The sequence below is a fragment of the Capra hircus genome, chromosome 9 (genome assembly GCF_001704415.2).
Source record: "Capra hircus breed San Clemente chromosome 9, ASM170441v1, whole genome shotgun sequence".
Classification (NCBI taxonomy): Eukaryota; Metazoa; Chordata; class Mammalia; order Artiodactyla; family Bovidae; genus Capra; species Capra hircus.
In genome coordinates, this window is record NC_030816.1 from 47746070 (window position 1) to 47768755 (window position 22686).

Below are 22686 nucleotides of genomic sequence, written 5' to 3' on the forward strand. Positions count from 1 at the left end.
TATTGTTAGGTGTTACAGGAATGAAAAAAATAAAATAATTTGTCAAAGCATTTGGATAGTGGGTAATAAAGCACGCTCACTCAGTGACAAAATACACACTGGTGAATAGGTGATGAAACATAAATAGCACGGATAACCACACCATAAGAGATGGTAGAATGGCAGCTTAAAATTAGGTTGTATACATAGATCTGGAAACTGATTTCAGTGGGGTTTCACCAAAGGCAGAGATGGTTGAGCAACCAGTAGTACCACCCTTGCTGAGCCTTGAGACAGACTGATTCACCCGAGGGCTCAGTGGAGTTAGTCTTCCCCCATCACTTACTGTTACAAGTTATTGAGAAGTTATAGTTTTCTTTTAACAGAACCGCTGGTTCGTCACCCCGACTTCCGTTTATTTGCATGTATGAATCCAGCAACTGATGTAGGCAAAAGAAATCTCCCACCAGGAATAAGAAACAGGTAAGGGGACATGGCCTGGTAACTGTAGACAGTTTTAAAATTAAGTTCTCTTGATTTATTGATTGGTAGTAGTAATATAATCAACCCTCATAACAATGCTTGAAATTTCTTGACTGCTGATAGAGGAATATTATTATTTGTCATACTTTTCTTTCTATAGGTGGTAGGAATAGAGAAAACTCTTAAAACACTAGGGAATATTTTCCTTTGGGTTGTTAATTTGACATTTAATGGTAGTTAATCCATTTGATGGGCTGGATATTGTTGAAAACAGAAATCTTTCCTCCTTCAAATAGCCCTTTGGCTATTAGAAAACCTTCATATAAGGAACTAACAGTATCTCATATAAGGTGCATCTTAGGATGAGTCCTTTTGGATCAGGCTAACAATTTGTAAAAGGACATTAAGTTTCAGTTTTCATCTTTAAACATTCAGTAACAGGGGAAAGATTTTTATGTATGTAGCACTGGGAAAAGATATATGAGCTTGTTTGTTGTTGGTAACCTATTGAATCTAAGTTTTAAAATAGTGTTAAAACTTTATTAAATCTCTTCCCACATAATAATAAAATAGTAATAATATAATAAAAACTTGGGCAAATTTTATCAACCATGTGTTGTATTTTCCTTTGCTGCAACTATTAATTTTTGACGTTGAGGGGACTTTGTTGTTGTTGTATGTACTTTTTGTTACATGTAGTTGTGATCAAGAACACATTCTGAGATTAAGAATAAGGATGTGTGTTCAGTCACTCAGTCGTGTCCAACCCTTTTACAACCCCATGGACTGTAGCCCACCAGGTTCCTCTGCCCATGGAATTTCCCAGGCAGGAATACTGGAGTGGGGTTGCCATTTCCTACTCCAGGGGATCTTCCCAACACAGGGATCAAACTTGCGTCTCCTGTGTCTCCTGCATTGGCAGGCAGATTCTTTATCACTGTGCCACCTGGGAAGCCCGAGTATGAGGAAGAATAAGCCTTATTTTTGTTAACTGTTTTTGCAAGGGCTGTTTGATTTTTGTCTCAAAGTAGTAGTAGTTATAGTGTATATTTTGGGTAATAGTTACGTTATTTTCTATTTTGTTATGATCAATCTGTATCCCAAGTTGAAAGGCTTTCATAATTCATATTACAAGTGGGTAGAATGAGTTGACATAACTTTTGTCTTGTGTTTTTCTTTAAGATAGATGTATTAACTTCCTCAATATGGCAATAATGGAATAATTGTCTTACAGGTTCACAGAACTTTATGTAGAAGAATTAGAAAGTAAAGAAGACTTACAGATTCTTATTGTGGATTATCTGAAAGGCTTGAGTGTGAATAAGAACACAGTGCAAGGAATCATAACGTGCGTTCTCTCTGGTTTCTCTTTACAAACTTTTCCTCTGAACAGAAAAATGTGTCTCATGCATATAAATTTTCTTCTTTTGCTTCTAACAAGAGAAGACTGATGGAAGGATTATTTAGACTTTATTTTTAAAGCTGGAAACTATGGACTCCCTTGGATTTTCCTAAGGAAGCTATTGAGTTGGCCAAAAAGTTCATTTGGGTTTTTCTGTAAGATGGTAGAGAAAAACTCAAACTTTTTGGCCAATGTAGTACATACAGAGCTTATAAATCACTGTCTATGAAAATATGTAACAGATAATACTCTCCTAATTACTTCTGTATTCATACCTGAGAGTTTTGAGTCCTTGGAGGATTCAAATTCTTTGAGGAGATATAAATAGTATTTTGATTTGCCTTGGTGAAATCCTTTGTGCAGTGCACATGTTAGCCATAAAAGTGGGCAAAGCTTGATATAATTGATTGGGTCTGATTTGGAATTAATAGGGCTTAGCTGAATGATCTATAGAGTGGTGGTGTGGCTTGGTGCTTTTGAGTCTCGTTTCTCTTTTTTGCATGCCATGTGGAGAGGGTATAGTCTTTGTATCAGACACCCTGGATTCTAGTGCTGGCTCTGTCAAACTAATTCTGTCATCTGGGGCATGTCACTTAGTTTTCTCTGTGTCCTCTAAAATGAAGCATACATTACGTGAAGGTTTTGAAGTTAGATCATGTTAGTGTTTTACTTTGCTTTTTGTGCTTTGTTCCTTTTTTTTTTTTTTTTAATACAAATAGTTATTGAGTTGCTTAGGTGCTAGGAGTACAGCTGTAGATAAAACAGAATCTTTGTTCTTTTCATGGAGCTTTAATTCTGCAGGTGAAGATAACCAATAAATATTTTTGTTATTTTGGTTGTGATAAGTGAAGAAAAATAACACATAAAATGTCAGTTAGGAAATAAGACGTGGAGCCCTGTTTTAAATAGGTTAGTCAAGGAGACATTTGTCAAAGGGCTTTGGAATGGTTTATCACACCACATTTTAAAATCTGAGTTTTGTTAGCCAAGAAATAGTACAGATATTCAGAAAGCTGGGGATAAAGCAGTGTGGCTCTTATAAGTGCTGATAGTACAAGAGGTGCATGTTCCATATATAAAAACTCACACTGGAATATAGATTCTTTCTACAAAAGAAAGGATATCTAGCTAGATTGAAAAGAGGCAAGCCAGATCCCATTTGGGCAAGAACCTGAGTTTTATCTCTGACACACACTTGGTTACAATTGATTTTGTGGTCTCTGCTTATGAATTATCATGAATTTTTGAGTTTTGCATTTGATGTTTCCATCTGAAATTTCCATCTGGTCACCTTCTGAACTTCTAATGTATGTGGTAATGAAAGTAGACATGGTCACCGGTTATCAGTCTTTTTACAACTTTGTCATTGTTGGTTATAGCCATATTTGTAGACTTTAAAAAACACCATGACTTTTGTTTTCTGTGTGCTTGCCCATCACCACTAGAGTTTATACAGGGATTTCACATGACTCTCATATTAAAGCCAACTCTGGAACCCTGTGTTAGGATTCCAAAGATTCTTGCTAAGTACCTCTTAAATCTCCCTGTCTTTTCCTTAAGAGTCAGAGATTTCTCACCTCTCCTCTTTCCATCCTGAAGGAAACTGATCCATCTTCATTTTATTATTTTTTGATAGCAAGTTTTATGTAAGCTTGGCCACTTAATCTATAAAAATGACTCTTGGCTCTTCTGTAGAAGAAACGGGAACAACAGCAAAATAATAACACTTATTGGTTACTGAAATAAATCTGAGCTGCATTCTCTTTGTAGCTTCTACACTGCTGTGAGGAAAGAGTCTGGAACAAAATTGGTGGATGGGACCGGCCACAGACCTCACTACAGCCTTCGGACTCTGTGTAGGGCCCTGCGATTTGCAGCTTCCAATCCGTGCGGCAACATACAGCGGTCGCTCTATGAGGTCTGTGTACAGCCTGTGTGGCAGGGAGCTTGGGGGGTGGGCATGCCCTGGGGAAGGAGGCATGGGGATGCAGGTGCCTGCTCTGCGTGTGCTTCCGTCAGACTAGCCCAGGATGTTTCATCCCGGAACTCTCGCCTAACCATCCGCCTTTTTCTACCGTTGTAACACGTGTAAAAGTTGTTCTGTGCACCAGCACCACTCGAGAGGTTGAATTGTGTTCTTGGAATAAGCTGGCCTCTTATTACAGAAGGATAACTACTGTTGTGTATATTTTTGTTTTTTTCTAGGGCTTTTGTTTGGGTTTCTTAACACAACTTGACAGGGCATCACACCCAGTGGTTCAGAAGCTCATTTGTCAACACATTGTCTCTGGCAACGTAAAAAGTCTGCTGAAGCAGGTAGGTTCTTTTTAATCTTTTTCTGAACTTTCATTTACCTGGCTTCGCGGTGTCTTTGTGGCTGTGTGCAGGCTTTCTCTAGTTGCGGTGAGCAGGGGCTCCTCTTGGTTGCAGTGCACAGACTCATCGCAGTGGCTTCTCTTATTTCGGAGCACAGGCTCTAGGCGCGTGGGCTCTAGAGCACAGACCCAGTAGTTGTGGTGTGTGGACTTAGTTGCTCCACAGCAGGTGGGATCCTCCAAGACCAGGGATTGAACCTGTGTCTCCTGCCTTGGCAGGTGGACTCCTATACACTGTACCACTAGGAAAGTCCTCTTTTTTGATTTTTGATATAACATAAATGAAAGGCAGAAATATCAAATTGTTAGCTGTTTAGGTTTTGGGTTTTTTTTGTAAAACTTGTTTCTATTTATAAAAGCAATCAGTTTATCCCACAAAATTTAAACATTAGATAGTGTCTTAGTATCTAAGATAGTACCTTAGGTGGTGAAAAGTCATGGTAATCCTACTCTTTGGAGATTTAAGCCCTATAGATCGTCCTTTCCTTCTAAATCATATATGTGTGTGTATATATATATATATATATATAACTTGTTAAAATAATTTTTATATATAAAATTCTGATATTTGTGTGTGTGTGTGTGTAGCTTTAGCTAAATTCTAATAAGAATTCTAAGGTAAATTATAATATGGGCATACTCCACTGTATTGCATTTTGCTTTAATGTACTTCCCAGATACTGCAGTTTTTACAGATTGAAGGTTTGTGGCAACCCTATGTTGTCAGTTGATGGTGAGCATTTTTTAGCAATAGAGCATTCTTAAATTTAGGTGTGTACGTTTTTTTAGACACATTATTGCATGCTTACTAGATTGTAGTACAGCGTAAACATAACTTTCATATGCACTGAGAAACCAAATTTTTGTTTGACTGTCTTTATTGCAATATTGACTTTCTTGCCGTGGTCTGGAATTCAACCTGGAAAATCTTTAGAGTATGCCTGTATATATCTAATATAAGTGTTATAAAGGAGACCGTCACATAAGAATGTTCTGTATCTTCTTTCTTAGTCTGACTATATCCTAGATGTATTTCTATGTCTGTACCAGAAATCACTGTGAGTGACATGCTTTCTGATTGTCACTTAGCATTTCATCAGAAGCTTACAGCATAATTTATTTGCACACCTCTCTTTTGATCAGTGGTTGGACTTTTTTCCCCCCTTTCCTTTTCATTTTTCTATTACACATGATTACCATTTCAGTTCGACAAAGGGAATCACAGAATGCATGGGACTGAAGGAGGCTGATAGAAACTGGCTCACGAAATGTCTTGTTCACATGTCAGTTGCTCTCACTTTAGGAAGAAAAGGCCATTGGGACTTCGGAGTACTTGGATTCAGTGTTTTTTCCTTTTGAAAAATTATACAAGTAACACATGAATATATACTGTGGGTAAACTGTGAAAACATTGAGAAAAGACTCAAGCTTGCTTTGGTTATCTCAATACGATTCCCCTGCACTTATTTTTTGTATGTGTTCCTCATGGTTACACATGATGGAGGCTTAACAGTTCTTTTTTCGACTGAGGAGTCCTTAAAAGCAGTGCCTACAATTATGGCTTCAAGTCAGGAGGCTAAAAGAGCACTTTTCTGTAGCTATATTTGTGACCACCACTTTGCCATTCTTATAGATCAGAAATGGTCCTTTTGTATAAATCAGCTTAACTTCCGCCACATCTTCAAAAGATTGTGCCTTTACTACAATATTATTCTTAACAAATTAGTTTCTCTGGGGGGTTGCTTTTATATTTAATGTCTTCTAGGGGATCCAGAATTTAGTGGTATAACCCCACCCCCACGCCCCCACTGCAGTACAACACTGGCCTTGTTTGGGGAATGTGGTTTATATGAAACACATATTTTTGACCAAAGATGAGAGAAGAGAACTGAGTCATAAACTATCTGAGAAATGATTTTAAGTTCCCCCCAAATCTACCTACCCCTACCTGAGTTTTAAGACCAGTACATGTCACCATTCTGTTCTCATCCCTCAAAGTAATTTTATTTTCATGTTCATCTGTGGATTTTAATGTTGAAAGCATCCAGAAGAAGGCAGCATCCTTGGTGACAGTTCACTTCCCACTCTACACCCCTCTCTGAGAGAATGCCATAGCTGTCGTGGGACTGTGGTTTATTTCTCTGACCCTTGTGTCTTTCAGCCTATTCCAGAACCGAAAGGAGGTAGGCTTATCCAGGTGGAAGGCTACTGGATTTCGTTGGGAGACAAGGAGCCTACAATAGACGAGACATACATCCTCACATCTTCTGTCAAGCTGAACTTGAGAGACATAGCCCGAGTGGTCTCTGCAGGGTGTGTGGCTCTTCCCTCTCACGGTTCTTATGTCTCACCAGCATAGGCGTTGCTCAAAGTCCAGTCCCGCTTCCTTAACTTTCAAAGAGCTTTCCTGTTACTCATTCGCTGAGTGAATAATTACTTTCTAAAGTCAATCCTGCCACTTCTCACCTGGCACAAAAGACCATTTATAATTGTACCCTTTGGTGGGAGCAGTACCTGTGCAGATAATTTTCGCCATTATTAAGATTGCCTTTTAGTATTTTGCTGATGGATACTCATCACCTATTATTTGCTAGTCCCCAGGTTCTTACTAGTGCAAGAGGGTCTGGAATTACTTTCTTCACTAGTTTCTCAGTATCTGTTTTTATATAGAAACTGCTCAGGGCTTAACAAATATTCCATTCATAGTGCATAAGTGTATAAAAACGTTCTCTTAGGATATTAAATGTTGTAGTCATTTTTTTTTAATGCTATATGATTTGATTCTGGTTTTTGTCTTTTTCTAAATTGCTTTACTTGTTGATCTTTTAAAGAACCTATCCAGTGCTGATCCAGGGAGAGACATCAGTGGGTAAAACAAGCCTGATCCGGTGGCTGGCCGCAGCTACTGGTAACCATTGTGTGCGTATTAACAACCACGAGCACACGGATATTCAGGAGTATATTGGTTGTTACACATCTGACTCCTCAGGGAAGCTTGTGTTTAAAGAAGGTAGGATTATTATTCTGTTCCATGGATTTCCTCAAGCAGTCTTTAGTCTTCAGTTGAGGCACATGGATGCCCTAATGGCTGGTTTTTCTTCCTCCCTGGGCTCTATGACAGATAAGTGGTGATGGTTAGGGCTGATGCTTCCTTTGGGCCACACTCATTTTGTCCACTGTAGACAGGACTAGGGCCCAGTTTTGAAGAATGTATATTTCCTTGGTATTTAGCACCGCAAATTATTTTGGGACATGACTAGCTGCAGAGAGTAATTTGCTTTGAAATTTAATCTGGGATTTGTTGATTGGTATATAACACTTTGGACCAATTTATGCACTGATTCTCATTTTTTGTTTCCCCTAAGGTGTTCTTATTGATGCTATGAGGAAAGGCTATTGGATTATCTTAGATGAGTTAAATTTGGCCCCCACCGATGTGTTAGAGGCACTGAACAGACTGCTGGATGATAACCGTGAATTGCTTATAACAGAAACACAAGAAGTTGTCAAAGCACATCCTCGCTTCATGCTCTTTGCTACCCAGAATCCCCCAGGACTCTACGGAGGCAGAAAGGTGTGTAGCACTTGCCCCTTTACTCCTGTTTGTCACCACATTGTGTAAGTCTTCTTGGTAAGACTATGTTTTTACCTCTTTTGAAGGATTTTTCTTTTTATAGTGAGTAGCAGAGCCTCCATTTTGGAAATTTGATGCAAAGGCCCTCTTTATCATGTTCTCTGCACATTTCCCAGGTGCTTTCTAGAGCCTTCAGGAATCGGTTTGTGGAATTGCACTTTGATGAACTGCCTAGTTCTGAGTTGGAGACGATCTTGCATAAGCGGTGTAGCTTGCCACCGTCCTATTGCAGCAAGTTGGTTAAAGTCATGCTGGACCTTCAGGTATTCCACCTCTCTATCACTTAATGACAAATGGACTGTGTTGGTCAGATTTGGTAAATAGAATCTGAGGCCTCCTAGGCTAGAAACAGCAGTCCATCCATCCTTTTATTATTCTTTTTCAGAGTAAAGATCTTATCTTTAACATGCATTCCATTAATATTCATTTTTTTGGCTTTGTTTTATAATTTGGCAATTTAATAACTAAAATTTTTCTGATAATTGTGTATGATGACATTCCCTACTTGTGGATAATATTGAAACATTTGCTATGGTTGGAATTTGGCATTGACAAAGTGCAGTTTTTGTTTTTTAAATGGATAAAATAATCCTTGTATGGACTTAACTAAAGAGATCCATCCTTGTTGTGACTTTTCTTACGAACTCTACAAAGCTACAAGTTTTTTTTCTTTTTCTTCATTTAAGAATATCCCATTTATTTTGGGGGGTTAAAAGTGGTTTTTGTCAGAATTAAACATTTTTTAATCACTCCCTAAAAAGCTAATAATTGCCACTCTTACTACTGTGGTCCTACTTTATGGGATTACTTTTCCCGCATGTTTGCCACTACTTGTATTATTTTTTGGAATCTTTTCCTATGTGATTAATCTTTTCCTTTGGGAGCCTAAGTTTGTTAGGAATTCTGTACTTTGTGCTTGCTATCACCTTTTTTCATTTGTTTTGGTGCTCTAACAGTCCTATCGCAGAGGTTCTTCAGTGTTTGCTGGAAAGCAAGGCTTCATCACCCTCCGCGATCTGTTTCGGTGGGCTGAGCGATACAGATTGGCTGAGCAGACGGAGAAGGAGTATGACTGGCTGCAGCACTTGGCCAACGATGGTATGCTCTCAGCACATGCTCTCTGACTGTTAACTTAGGGTAGATCACAAGCTATGCTGTTAAAACAAATCTTGCTCGAATTGTGGTCAGTATATATGCATTTTACTGGGCATTGCATGAACAGAGCCTTTGTCCCTCAAGTCTAGACTGCTGTTATTAGCATCCTATTTCTGCAAGGCCTCTGTTCTGTTACGTTTTGGTTGCTAAGGTTTTCTCACTTGTACCTTCATGTAGCCACCTGTGGGAGTCAGGGTATGGACATAGTGCCATTAGGAGTTTAGGCAGGAGGTTGGTGGTTCTTTGTGCACCATTTACCTACAGTGTGGTGACCATGCAGAATCCTGCTTATGCCTTAGAAACTTGGAGAAAACTGACAGATTAGATAATACCAGAGTTCTAAGAGAAGGCAGTCATGTCATCTGAGACTCAGATTTGGTCATTTGGTATAATCAATTGGAAGAATTTGTATGTTCCTCTCCATGAAAGCCTTTCAGAATCTTCTGATTTGAGAGGTCTTGGTGAGTTGTTAATAGGCTGACTGAGAAACCTATATGCAGGTCAGGAAGCAACAGTTAGAACTGGACATGGAACAACAGACTGGTTCCAAATAGGAAAAGGAGTACTTCAAGGCTGTATATTGTCACCCTGCTTATTTAACTTCTATGCAGAGTACATCATGAGAAACGCTGGGCTGGAAGAAACACAAGCTGGAATCAAGATTGCTGGGAGAAACATCAATAACCTCAGATATGCAGATGACACCACCCTTATGGCAGAAAGTGAAGAGGAACTCAAAAGCCTGTTGATGAAAGTGAAAGAGGAGAGTGAAAGAGTTGGCTTAAAGCTCAACATTCAGAAAACGAAGATCATGGCATCTGGTCCCATCACTTCATGGCAAATAGATGGGGAAACAGTGTCAGACTTTATTTTTGGGGGCTCCGAAATCACTGCAGATGGTGACAGCAGCCATGAAATTAAAAGACACTTACTCTTTGGAAGAAAAGTTATGACCAACCTAGATAGCATATTTAAAAGCAGAGACATTACTTTGCCAACAGAGGTCTGTCTAGTCAAAGCTATGGTTTTTCCTGTGGTCGTGTATGGATGTGAGAGTTGGACTGTGAAGAAGGCTGAGTGCCGAAGAATTGATGCTTTTGAACTGTGGTTTTGGAGAAGACTGTTGAGAGTCCCTTGGACTGCAGGGAGATCCAACCAGTCCATTCTGAAGGAGATCAGCCCTGGGATTTCTTTGGAAGGAATGATGCTGAAGCTGAAACTCCAGTACTTTGGCCACCTCATGCGAAGAGTTGACTCATTGGAAAAGACTCTGATGCTGGGAGGGATTGAGGGCAGGAGGAGAAGGGGATGACAGAGGATGAGATGGCTGGATGGCATCACGGACTCAATGGACGTGAATCTGAGTGAACTCCAGGAGATGGTGATGGACCGGAAGGCCTGGCGTGCTGCTATTCATGGGGTCGCAAAGAGTCGGACACGACTGAGCAACAGAATTGAACTGAATAAGCATGGAGAAGAAATAAAACTAACCCATGAGAGTTGCATTTGATCTTCTTAACTGGTAAAGAATAGAGGAAGGAACTTTTTTTTTTCCCATCAAGATGTAACAACATGTAACAGTAAAATGGGGGAGGTGCTAGATTATTTCATATAAAGCTCAATATGTTTTTATATATGTGAATGTACATATGTAAATCACCACCTCAGCTAAGATTTAGGGTATTTCTATTAGTACTTCCTCGGAAGATTCCTTCATGCCTCTTGCCAGTCGTAACTCCTGGAGGTAACCACTCCTCTGACGTCTATCACCAGTGATCGCTTCTGCCTGAGCTTCCACTTGGTCTAAACAGTATCATGCAGTGTGTGCTCTTGTGTCTGGCGAATTTTCACTCAACCTAATGTGAGATTCAACCATGCTGTTTTGTGTATCAGGACTTCATTCCTTTTAAATTATTACTGTGTTGTAACCCAGTGTGTGGAGATACCATATGTTTGTCCAGTCTCTTGTTGATGGGCATGGGGATCATTTCTACTTTTAACTATTAGAAACAAAGCTGCTCTCAACATTCCTGAATGTCTTTTAATGCCCACAAGTTCATTTGTGTTAGATTTACCTAGAGGTCATGTTGATGGAGTGAACAGTTAGTTGTAGTAGGGTCTCTTTGTTTTCCAAAGTAGGTCTTCAGGTTTCCTCTTCACAGCAGCTAATGCTCCATACTCTCAAGCGTTTCTTGGTATTAACACTCAACGGTTCCTTTTTTTTTTTTTCCAAGGTTTTATGCTTCTGGCAGGCCGAGTCAGGAAGCAGGAGGAGGTGGTTGTGATTCAAGAAGTCCTTGAGAAACATTTCAAGAAAAAATTATGTCCTCAATCGCTCTTCTCCAAAGAAAATGTCCTAAAATTGCTGAGTGAGTAGGCCATCATATCCCAAGGAAAATGAATTGAGTTGTACTCATATTAGAACCTAAAGGTGTACTCTGCCTTTGATAGGTAAATTGTCTACTCCGATATCCGCCTTGGAATCTAAGTTCAGCCACATCGTGTGGACCGAGGGCATGCGGCGACTGGCGATGCTGGTGGGAAGAGCATTGGAATTTGGTGAACCAGTGCTGCTGGTTGGAGACACGGGGTAAAGTCGGGAGACAGGGTTCTGTACCATAGAGTTCATGCAGCACTTGCCCTTCTGGATGAGAGAGTCAATAGGGTGCTGGTGTTTGGGGGAAAGGCTCTCTGAGGCAGAGGGCAGAGGCCCTGTGTTGACCGGTAGTCTCTGTGGCTTTGGTGAGTCTCTCCCCAGGGCTCCTCTCCCTTGCTGCTTGGGGTGTTTGTAGAGGTGTATTTGAAATTCACTCTCCTTGCTAATCTGGTGTGTGTCTCTCACAGGTGTGGGAAAACTACTATCTGTCAGGTGTTTGCAGCCTTGGCAAATCAAAAGTTATACTCAGTCAACTGCCACTTACACATGGAGACCTCAGACTTCCTGGGGGGGCTGCGGCCGGTGAGACAGAAGCCAAACGACAAGGTGTGTCCAGAGCAAGTGATAATGTTTCACTCATCTAAAGAACTGAAGTTGGCTCTGTACAGGAGTCAGCTGTGGGCTTTTTGTCCATGGTGGGGTGTTTGATTCCAGATTTGATATGTATCTTATCTTCATATTTTCACTGGTCTACGTGGGGGCTCCATAAGTACCCTGTCACACAAGTTCTGTTCCTTGTTCCTTGACCTGTATTTTCTGCAGAAGGACCCTTTCACTAGAGGACATGTGCTGGCTACGTGTGTATTGTCTTGTGGAGCTACCTACTCTTTAAGTTAACCCTCTTCTTTTCCAAATCGTAGGAGGAAATTGACACATCAAGACTCTTCGAGTGGCATGATGGGCCTTTGGTTCTGGCCATGAAGGAGGATGGCTTTTTCCTCTTAGATGAGATCTCGCTGGCTGATGACTCTGTCCTGGAAAGACTCAACAGGTACACGCTTGTAAGAGGTTTGCCCTGTGTTTGATGCTTTTGCTGGTCTGGGTTTTATAGATACTAATCCCTGTGCACGGTAATGTTCTTCATAGGTCTGTTGAAAATGTTTGAAAACGATGGTGAGCAATTGCTCTTTTAGGCTTTAGCACTCAGTTTCTTTTTAAAGAGACCTAGTTCTTCTGTTCAGCTGTTAATAATCAGAAAGATGGGACTATGGGATGCTAGGGCTAAAACAAACGAGTCCAAGTTAGAATCCTTTTTTAAGGCAAATTATTACATGGCCATTGATTTTTTTTTCTCAATAGAGTCAAAATCCTAGGTGTTATTGCTGTAAGGCCTCTCAGTACCCCAGGACAGGAGCCTTACCCTCCACTCAGACCTGACTGGCTGCACAGCCCCCAGCCTCATATTGGTGTTGGATGTGAGAGCCTGTGTTTAAGTAAGAAATCAGGCCTCTCTGGAAACATTTAAGCAAAGCTTGGACTGCTGATTTTCCAGAAGAGAAAGGAAACTCATGCATCAGAAAAGGTGACAAATGAACATTCCCAAATAATATGGCTGCACGAGTACCAAAGTCTGATCAGAAAAAGCAGTTTAAGGATTTTCTTAAGCCTTCAATAAACTTACAGAAACCTGCTTTTTGGACTGTGGAATACTTTAGGCAGGACAAGAAAAGTAAAACCTGAAGTGAACTCGCCATGTGTCCTGATGGATGGACCCCTGATGACCGAGTGCCAGCAGCGATTGCACTGGAAGTGAGGGTGGTTCACCTGACAGAATCCCCTGAAAGCAGTAGCCACTGTGGGAACCAACTGTCTCTCATGGCTCTTGGGCAGATACAAAGCACCGGTAAAACAAAATTGCTGCTGAGCATGAATTACCAAAACAGAAGGTCTTGTTGTGCAGTGAAAATAGTAAGATGCAACAGTCATTGAGACCTCAAGTCTCAGCAGATTGGTCACACGTTTAGAAAAATAAAGCATTATTTAAAGTACATATTCAATCATGAGAAAGAAAAAAAATGTATTACTAAAAGTAGGATAAATGGACATAGCAGAATAACTAGACAAAAGGACCTCTGATCAGTGTGGATCTTGATGATTAACTGTTTTTCTTGATTGAGATACAATGTATGCATCATGACATGTACCTGTTTTAAATGTATAATTCAATGAGTTTTAGTAAATTTACTGAGTTTTGTCACCACCACAATCTAGTTTACACTTCCATCATCCCAGTAGGACCCCTACTTTGCATTTACAGTTTATATCTGATGCTCCCTCATGCTCCAGGGATCTGCTGATCTGCTTCCTGTCAAGACATTTCATATAAGTCGTCTCTTCTGTCACTTTGCATCAGTGGTTGGAGGTCCATCCATGGGTGTAGCCTACATCATTAGTGTGCTCCTTTTTATTCCTGATAGTACTTCACTGTGTTGATAATAACACTGGATTTTTTTTTTCCCACTCACCTTTGGAGGTATTTGGGTTGTTTCCTCCACTTATGAACAATGCTGCCATGAATCTTTGCACACAAGTCACCCATTTTTAAAACAAATGTCTTAATAGGGCTTAAAGTAGAAAAAAGAATTCTTTTCCTTTTGATCAGAACTATTGTTCCATGACACAGGAATTAGGATAACTAGTAAAAAAAATTTTGAAGTTTGTCATAGGAGACCATTAACTAAAGTGAAAGCTCAGCAGAGAAGATGAGTTTATTTTCTTTTTTAAGAACTCTGGGACCACAGAAGAGAATACAGGAGCCTTTTCTAATCTTAAATTCTCCAATTTTTCTTCCAGTGTCCTTGAAGTGGAAAAGACTCTGTTATTAGCTGAAAAAGGCAACCTTGAGGACAAGGATAACGAGGTAGAGCTGTTGACAGCTGGGAAGAAATTCCGTATCTTGGCAACCATGAACCCTGGGGGCGACTTTGGGAAAAAAGAGGTAAAACTGTTGTTAAAGCATCATTTTTTTCTGCCTTTTGACCTCAGCTCACTGGCACCCACAAATATAGTATGTAAAAATTCATCTAGAATTTTATGTTGCATAGAAACTGAATTAAAAACAAAAAATCCAGAACGATATTTCAGAGTCATTATAAGGTTGAAAAATAATTCTAACAGATAAAACACTTCCTTACTTGACATTTCCCTTTTTGTATGTGCGTGAAATTTCATTGTTTCAATCACTTTGCCTGGCTTTCTACATGTGTTATTGTAACAGATTCTCATGGGAGCTGTGTGGGGAAGTTATTATGCTAGTTTTATGGATGAGAAGAGTTGAAACTGAAGTTTATTCTCAGGTTCTGCTCCTAGAGTCTACCCTGCTAAACACGGGATATGAGTAATTTTAAAATGGCACGAAAGCAGTGGCAGCCGAGATCCTGTCCTGGTTTTGCAGGTGGAGCAAATCAGTTGTCTCGGGTTGTGTGGGTCACCCTCAAACTTGGTAAAGGAGAGGGTGAGGGCAGTGTCTTCTGTTAAGAAAGTGGTGTGAGGGTCCAGTTAGCTTGGAGCACCCTGAACCCCATGGCTCTCAGGCTTGTGAAGCCTTTCAGTGAGAAGTCTGCTTTGTGTTTGGGACCCTGGTCTGTTCAGATTAGGAGGGAGGGATGGGCTGATTGTTGGTCAGGATGGTGAGAAGAAACAGATTGATTAGGAGTAAAAGCTATTAAGATTCTCGGTAACTTGGTGGGCCCCTGGAATGTGAAATTGAGTTTTGAGACCTATTTTTCCTCAGTAGTATGAGAAAAAAGATGATCGCTGTGCTTCGAGAAATGTACTGAGAAGAAATAAAATACGTCACAGTTTCAAACAAAATATGAAAATAGGCTTCTTGGCAAGTGGAAGTAACACAGAAAGATCTGATTTCAAAGTTGTGTGTGTTAACTTGCCTGGCAGGTTTGCCTGAGTTTTTTTGGACAGAGATTGCCAACTTTTACCGAGGGGAAAGCTGCCTTTGGTTTGCATGCCTTACTTCAGACAGAGTTGGGATCCTGGAACTGGGGCCTGGCTGAGCCAGGATGGTGCTGAGCAGCATGTGGTCCTGCTGTGCTCGGCCAGGTAGACAAAAGTATAATGTTGATCCAGTTGTCCAGTAAAAGGAAATCATTGGTGCACTGTTGTGAATGGGGGTTATATGACTTAGGGGAAGGGTAAGAGAATCCAGACTGAGGCAAAGGCTCTTGAGACTGGAGGACTAAACTATTCATTGTCATATAGGCAGTAAATATTCACCTCTTTACCTTTTCACTCCCTTTGAGCCATATCCAAGTTTTCTCCCTCTACTTCAGACAGCTCTCCCCTGTGGGAGGATAGCATTTACTTCTTCTAAGCCACTGGTTAAAGTAGCTGAAGAGAAAGTAAAGGGGGAAGGGCCTCTGCTTTGGGGAAGGGGTTGGGATTTGGGAGTCATCTACTGGGGCTGGAATCCTCCTTGGAGCACGGACTCCATGAGACCTTCAAGTTCTCTACCGTGATTATAAAGAGAGTGATGGGAATATGAGTTTAGGGAGTGTGGTGGAGATTAATGAGATGACATGTGTTAGGAGCCAGGACAAATAGGTGTTCAATAAATTATAGATAGTAGAAGAGGTAAGAAAAGAAGCTCCGGGTACTTGACAGATTTGCCGCCAACATTCAAAATATTTGTTTTCTAACTTTCCTCGCAGATATTCACACTAGAATTTGTGTTCTTTGTAGCTATCTCCTGCCTTAAGAAACCGCTTTACGGAAATATGGTGCCCTCAAAGCACAAGGCGTGAAGATTTAATTCAGATCATCAGCTGTAATCTTCGTCCAGGATTATCTCTGGGTAGAACAGATCATAAAGGTGAGAGTATTCAGGGGTGAGGGGTGGTAGTGGGGCAGAGAAGTTGTGTATTGGAACGAAGGGAGTAGGACAGTAGTAGTATGTGCATATGGTATGTTCTAAGGAGAAATGGGAACGAATAGATCTAAGGAAAATTCTAGCCTGGTGCCTCTACTAAAGTATCGCTCCTTCACCAGGGTTACTAAAGTTTAGCTTTCTGATGGTTTCACCCTTTGGCTATCTTTATAATAAGATTGGTTATTATAAAATATATAATATTTGTTGGCTAAAAATAAGGGAAATAAATACAGGTTTTTTTTTACTTGGCTATGCCATGTGGCTTGAGTTCCCCAACCAGGGGTCAATCACTGAACCACCGTGTAATTTCCAGGAAAATGTGGTTTAAATTTTAGTGATTACCACCTTTAGAAAATGTTATAGAATTTTCAGCTGCGTTTTTTCAGTAGTTGTCAGCTAACATATTATTTCACTTTAAAACTTCTTTTTATTATGAAAATTCTCAAACATAAATGAAATAGAGTAGTATTTTAAAAGCTACCATATACTTATAATCTAGGTTTAACAATTCTTAGAATATTCAGTGAGAGCCAAAACATCTTTTTTTTCCCCCTCTCTCTGTTAATTGAGCCTTGATTGCCTTGATGTATCCATATTCTTGGCATCAAACAGACTAAATTTAGGACCTAGATCTGGTCTGAGCCTTAATACATGCCCTAATCCAAGTAGTGTCTGGATCACTTTCCCCTCTTTCTTAAAGAATGTGAAAGGATATCTGCTTCTTTGAGACTGACATTTATGAATGCTTTATTTCTTGGAGCAGTTTTCAGGGCACGTCCTTAGAGACTTTAATTCTCAAGTTTTCTTTCTGGTTTTTTGTTTGTTTGAGGGTAGGGGTAGAATGCTATTCATTGAACCCTATGGAAATGTGATTAAAGTTGTGGACCTCGTTTTCTTAGAAAAAGACCATCTATGGGCCCCAGGTTGCAAAGCCCCGTTCTGGAGTCTTCCTAAATAGGTCTTCCAAACCTCTATGCTTCCTTGTGTCTTAGGGGCTGACATAGCTGAGGTGATGCTGGATTTCATTGACTGGCTGACCCACCAGGAGTTTGGTCGAAGGTGTGTGGTCAGTATCAGAGATATCCTGTCCTGGGTCAACTTCATGAACATGATGGGGGAGGAAGCTGCTTTGGAAAGACAAGAGACCATCTCCACGGTGACGTCTTTTGTCCATGCCGCCTGCCTAGTGTACATAGATGGAATTGGCTCAGGTATGTGGGCTGGTGAGAACAAGGGGTTAGGCTAGAGGGGACCATGAGATGGAGCAGGCCCAGACCTCTGAGCCAGGGGCTGTGTACAGATTTATGTTAACATTTCCAAGACTCACAGTGATTCTCATTTTACTCTTTTTGGGAGGCGATTATTATAAAAGAGTGGAGAAAACTTTTCACTGCTTACAGACCAGGAATTAGTAAGCACGAAATAGTGATTCTGATAGAAGACTGCTGGTAATGCTCTTGAAGAATTTAACATGGTATTTCTTAACACAGTCATTTAGAGTTAATTGGCTGGAATCCTGTAGTTTTAAGTTTACTACAGTTTATTAAATGTAATAGTTAAGTCTTTTTTCAGCTGTGAAAATTAGAAATACAAGCCCGCATGACTAAAAGTAATACCACACTGGTTGCTCTCTTCTCCAGGCTAGTTTATCATGGCGTTACTGGAGTGCTCACTGAATGAGCTGCTGTTGAGTTGATGATCTGATGGTTTTGGGGGAGCAGGGAGTCACACTTCTTAGGGCTGCTTACATTGGCTATTGTAGTTCACCTAGAACTCCGGCTGCACGGTTGTAAAACTTGGTACCCTGCTGTCATTTGATGGACTGATCCTCTTTCTTCTAGGGGTAACTTCCTCTGGGTTTGGTACGGCACTCTTGGCTCGCAGAGAATGTCTGAAATTCCTAATCAAGAAAGTTTCCAAGATAGGCCGACTTACAGAAAGTCAGAAAAACGAATTGAAGATTTATGACAGACTCAAAGACACAGAATTCACTGGGTTAGATAACCTGTGGGGAATTCATCCATTTTTTATACCAAGGGGTAAGAATGATCTTAAATAAATGAAGATTCTCTTGTGGTTCCTAGATAGTTGACTTTCATTGTGACTTTTAATTTTAGTGTATCATACTCATGATTCCTTTGGAACTAGATAACTGAGTTAGAATCTGACTTGGTATAATCATTATTGTGTGGGTGGTTAAAATATATATAACTGGCATGCAAAAATAGATAATATAGTCTGATATATGAATAAATTGTCCCATAAAATGCACTCATTCTTGTATTAGTGCTCAAAATAAGACCTTTCCTAAAGTGGTGATTCAGCCCATAATGTTTCAACCATAGAACCTTATCACCTTTTACAAAAACAGTTTTGTGTACCCTTGAGGGCAGGCATTATGTCACTCACCTTCCTGTCTCTGGCATCTGTCATGGAGCCTAACAGTCATAGACATTCAGAAAATGAGAGATGGATGAGGAAATGAGTGGTTAAGTGGGAAATGCAAGTGGATTTAAGTTATAATCCTTGCTCTTATTAGATTGCCTCTGTCAAATATTTAAATAAAGTAGTTAGATATCTTTCCAGGGTACTCATGACTTTTTGGATTATTGCTTCTCTAGCAGAGTCATTTCTGGAGAAGGAAATGGCAACCCACTCCAGTATTCTTTCCTGGAGAATCCCATGAACAGAGAAGCCTGGTGGGCTACAGTCCACGGGGTCGCAAAGAATCGGACATGACTGAGCGGCTTATTTCTTGTCCCTCCTTCTTCTCTGTGTTAATAATTGTTGGGCTCCAAGAATACACAGAATTGTGGGGGTTCAGTGATGAACTAAACCAGCCCAGCTTCCTGGCTGAAGAACATTGCCCCTTTCCCTCTCCCTCATCAGTGGTACTGTTTTCATCTGATGTGACCCTTGTGATCTAGCTATTAGATCCCTTCCTGAAGCCATCATGGTGGTATTCAGTTCTCTCATGTAGGAGCTGAGTGCTTGTGGCTTGGGACTTGGATAGTCCTTGCTTCTGCTTTCATAGCTGAGAAAATAAATGCTTTTCTAGCTCCACTCCAAACTGATGTACCAGTCTGAAACTTCTTCCAGAAGACATAGTGCATAAATATTAAGCCCTATAAGACTGGTATTAGTCCTGTACTTCAGCTACAAGATGCATCCTGAATTATCTGGTGGCTTAAAACCTTGAATGAAATTGTTTATGTGGAACCATCTGGCCTGTATGCCTAGCTTCTGCTTGAGTTTTAGGAAAATACAAGTACAGGGTAAATTGTACAAGCAGACGGAGTCGTGATTCCAGGTATAGGTTGTGAAAGGAAATATGCAAAGATGCATGCTTGCAGTTCTGACCTGTGTATAGACATAAGTGTGGTCATCACAGATGAAAAAAGCTTGCTGCTGGTTGTTGTTGGAAGGCACTTTATGAACCCAGAAGTGAGAAAATATATTGAAATAAGGTTAAGCATTTTCACCACAGACAGTACTTCACTGACTGACAGCCTACTTGGTGGATTTTTCTAATCTCCAGTTGATATATATATATATGATTTTGTGTGATGGCCAGCTTATATGTGACTTTTCTCCACTTCAGGCCCTCTCTTGCATGGGAATAATATTGCCGACTATGCACTCAGTGCAGGCACCACAGCTATGAATGCCCAGAGGCTCTTAAGAGCTACAAAACTGAACAAACCCATCCTACTGGAGGGCTCCCCTGGTGTGGGCAAGACCAGCTTGGTGGGAGCCTTAGCCAGGGCTTCAGGCAACACGCTTGTCCGAATCAACTTGTCAGAGCAGACGGTAAGCTTCATCATGCTGCAGCTGATGGGGATAAGTATAGGGAGTGATATCTTTATCCATTATAGTGTTTCCTAGTCAGAAATAATTATGAAGTTATCAGAGCCCCAAATATTTTTTGGTGATGAATATCGCAGCAACATGATCTACAAACCTTATTCTCCCTCCGTCCATGTCCATTAATAGATGACACCTGTAGTATTAGTCTCTCTAGATGCTTTACTCTAACTCTGTTTTGAGATAGAATCACCCACTTCGGTATTTATTGTAATATAACCTGTTTGTTTTTGTCCTTTCTAAAGAAATTAATTGCAGATAAAATGACCTTTAAACAGTCTTATGAAACTAGGGGACAAAGATGACAAATTAGAATCTTCTGGGATAGGGTCTGGGAGCAGAGCCTAGGCATTGTTTTGGTGTTTTTTAAGCTCACCAGTTTGTTTTCAAGCACAGCCAAAGTTGAAAACTAGATTCTTAGAATGCTGTGATGAGAAGGTGCTCCTGGGCTCCTGATTGTGAAATTGATTAGTTCTCTATTGGGTATAATAAGAAGAAGTGGCGTGAGGCCTAAGTATCATTTTAGATTTGGGGTCTTGGGATCTAGTTAATTTTTTATAATGTTGGCTTCCCCTCACTTCTTTTTCTTCTCATAGGACATCACAGACCTGTTTGGAGCTGATCTGCCTGTTGAGGGTGGCAAGGGAGGAGAGTTTGCCTGGCGTGATGGCCCCTTGCTGGCAGCCCTGAAGGCAGGCCACTGGGTGGTGCTGGATGAGGTGAGAGGACAGCCCACCAGGCCAGCAGATAAGATCAGACATGTGAGGAGCAGGGCAGAGTTTGCATAACTTGAGGGCATTTTGCACCAGATCACGTTGTTGGCTAGTAAAGACAAATTCTCCGGTGAAAAGAATCCTCTGTGGTTTCTTTTACGAGTAAGGAAAATAGAAAAGCACATACAGAAGCCCCTCTGCATATCACCTGCAGACTCTGCTACTTTGGGGAACTAGCCTCCAGAAAAACAGTGCCTCTTCACTAGTTTTATTCTCTAGTCTGTGGTAGGCTTGCTGTGTTTCTATTTATTTTCAGAGATAAACATAGTTTACAAATAGTGCCAGACCACTTCATTTCAGCCAAAAGGTTGGGGAAGGTTATAGTAGGAAGAGCCTCACAAAACTCTGGTGAAAAAGCAGTCAGTGTTACACGTGCAGGTCGAGGGTAGACAGTGATCAGAAGAACAGAGCGCACCATGAGACACGTAAGTGCTGGGTCTCTATAACTGACAGGCACCTAGAGAGAGAAGGGAGATGTGCTGCACAGAATAAAATTAAGGTGGTGGCCCAAAGAACTGAGTTACTTTGGTGTGTTCAGGAAAGGGCGAGCAAGTAGTGGTGCAGGTTAAATGATAATTAGTGGTGAAAGCACCACAAATCACTTCTGACACAGGCCCCAACAGGTTCCCTAGATTCATACCCCGTTGAGTCTGCGGTGACAGGACTGTCATGGGATTCCTTTTCTACTGAGCTGCTTCCTACTCATCTTGAGAAGAGATTAAAGAGAGGGACAGATTTGCCAGTCTCCCCACCCTTCCCTCCCACCCCCCACCCCCTGCTGAATTTTTGGTGAAAGATACCTCATAGGATAACCATTAATCAGAAAAAAAAAAAAGCCTGGTTTCAAAGCTTGAGACTGTTGACTGAATCATATTTTGTGGAAATGCATGTAGGGACTGCTAGGCAACCTGGACTTGAAGTCATTATGTAAGAGCAGCTTTTAGAACTTGACCTGTATGAAGGTATATAGCAGAGTTTGTGCTTTGAGTGCTTGTGTAAACGTGGCACTTGAAATTCTAATATAATCTGATTCTTGGCCCATTTGCATTTTATTGATTCACATTTCACAGTTGAGTTTTTCCATGTTATCTGAAAACCCCGATACTTCACACCCCTGAGCTCTAACTCAGCTGAGGTTAGCTCCATTCAGCTCTTTTCATTTCTGGGACACACACAAATCATACTTGTTATTCACAAAACTGTTGGCATCATTAGATCCACATTATGTGGTTTATATCATGACTTTGAAAACCGTTTGGAGATTTTATTCAGATTTACTTGATTGAGAAAGGATGTTTACTTATTTAAGTATGTAAAGTGCTAGCTAGCTTCTTCCTTTAAAAATTCCCAGATATTTAAGCGTGAGATATCTTTGTATTGGTAAGCTATAATTTATAAAGCAGGCCAATATAGGAGCAGGTAACAGATACAGCCTAATTTTTGAGACTAATTTAACTGCTTTTAAAAAATTTAGTCTGACTATTCAGTTTACTTAAAAATTATTGCTATTTTATACACCCCAAATTTCTCTAACATATAGATGAACTATTAATAGTAGACTGAATACATGTCATTTCAGCTGAACAAACACAGTGTTACCAGTGTTGTTTGAACTCTGTCCCTATCCCTGTTGAAGATAAGACTACTTTTCATGTGTATTATTCCTGTGTTTTTTGTTCTAGCTGAATAGCATATAAAATAA

General features: G+C 40.4%; 1 protein-coding gene across 2 annotated transcripts in view; it reads left to right on the top strand.

Annotated features, from left to right (window-relative positions):
* The window catches only part of MDN1 (midasin AAA ATPase 1), a 144868-nt gene that overhangs the window by 47665 nt on the left and 74517 nt on the right, over window positions 1-22686 (top strand). For both annotated transcript variants that reach the window (XM_013966483.2, XM_018053145.1), the window contains exons 19-37: window positions 366-462; window positions 1697-1810; window positions 3635-3782; window positions 4070-4180; window positions 6401-6552; window positions 7071-7249; window positions 7605-7813; window positions 7990-8136; window positions 8830-8971; window positions 11263-11397; window positions 11480-11618; window positions 11873-12011; window positions 12326-12456; window positions 14259-14403; window positions 16161-16290; window positions 17340-17558; window positions 18189-18386; window positions 19949-20157; window positions 20808-20930. In XM_013966483.2, the coding sequence (XP_013821937.2) occupies window positions 366-462; window positions 1697-1810; window positions 3635-3782; window positions 4070-4180; window positions 6401-6552; window positions 7071-7249; window positions 7605-7813; window positions 7990-8136; window positions 8830-8971; window positions 11263-11397; window positions 11480-11618; window positions 11873-12011; window positions 12326-12456; window positions 14259-14403; window positions 16161-16290; window positions 17340-17558; window positions 18189-18386; window positions 19949-20157; window positions 20808-20930 (2867 nt within the window). The remainder of the gene's footprint in view (window positions 1-365; window positions 463-1696; window positions 1811-3634; window positions 3783-4069; window positions 4181-6400; window positions 6553-7070; window positions 7250-7604; window positions 7814-7989; window positions 8137-8829; window positions 8972-11262; window positions 11398-11479; window positions 11619-11872; window positions 12012-12325; window positions 12457-14258; window positions 14404-16160; window positions 16291-17339; window positions 17559-18188; window positions 18387-19948; window positions 20158-20807; window positions 20931-22686) is intronic.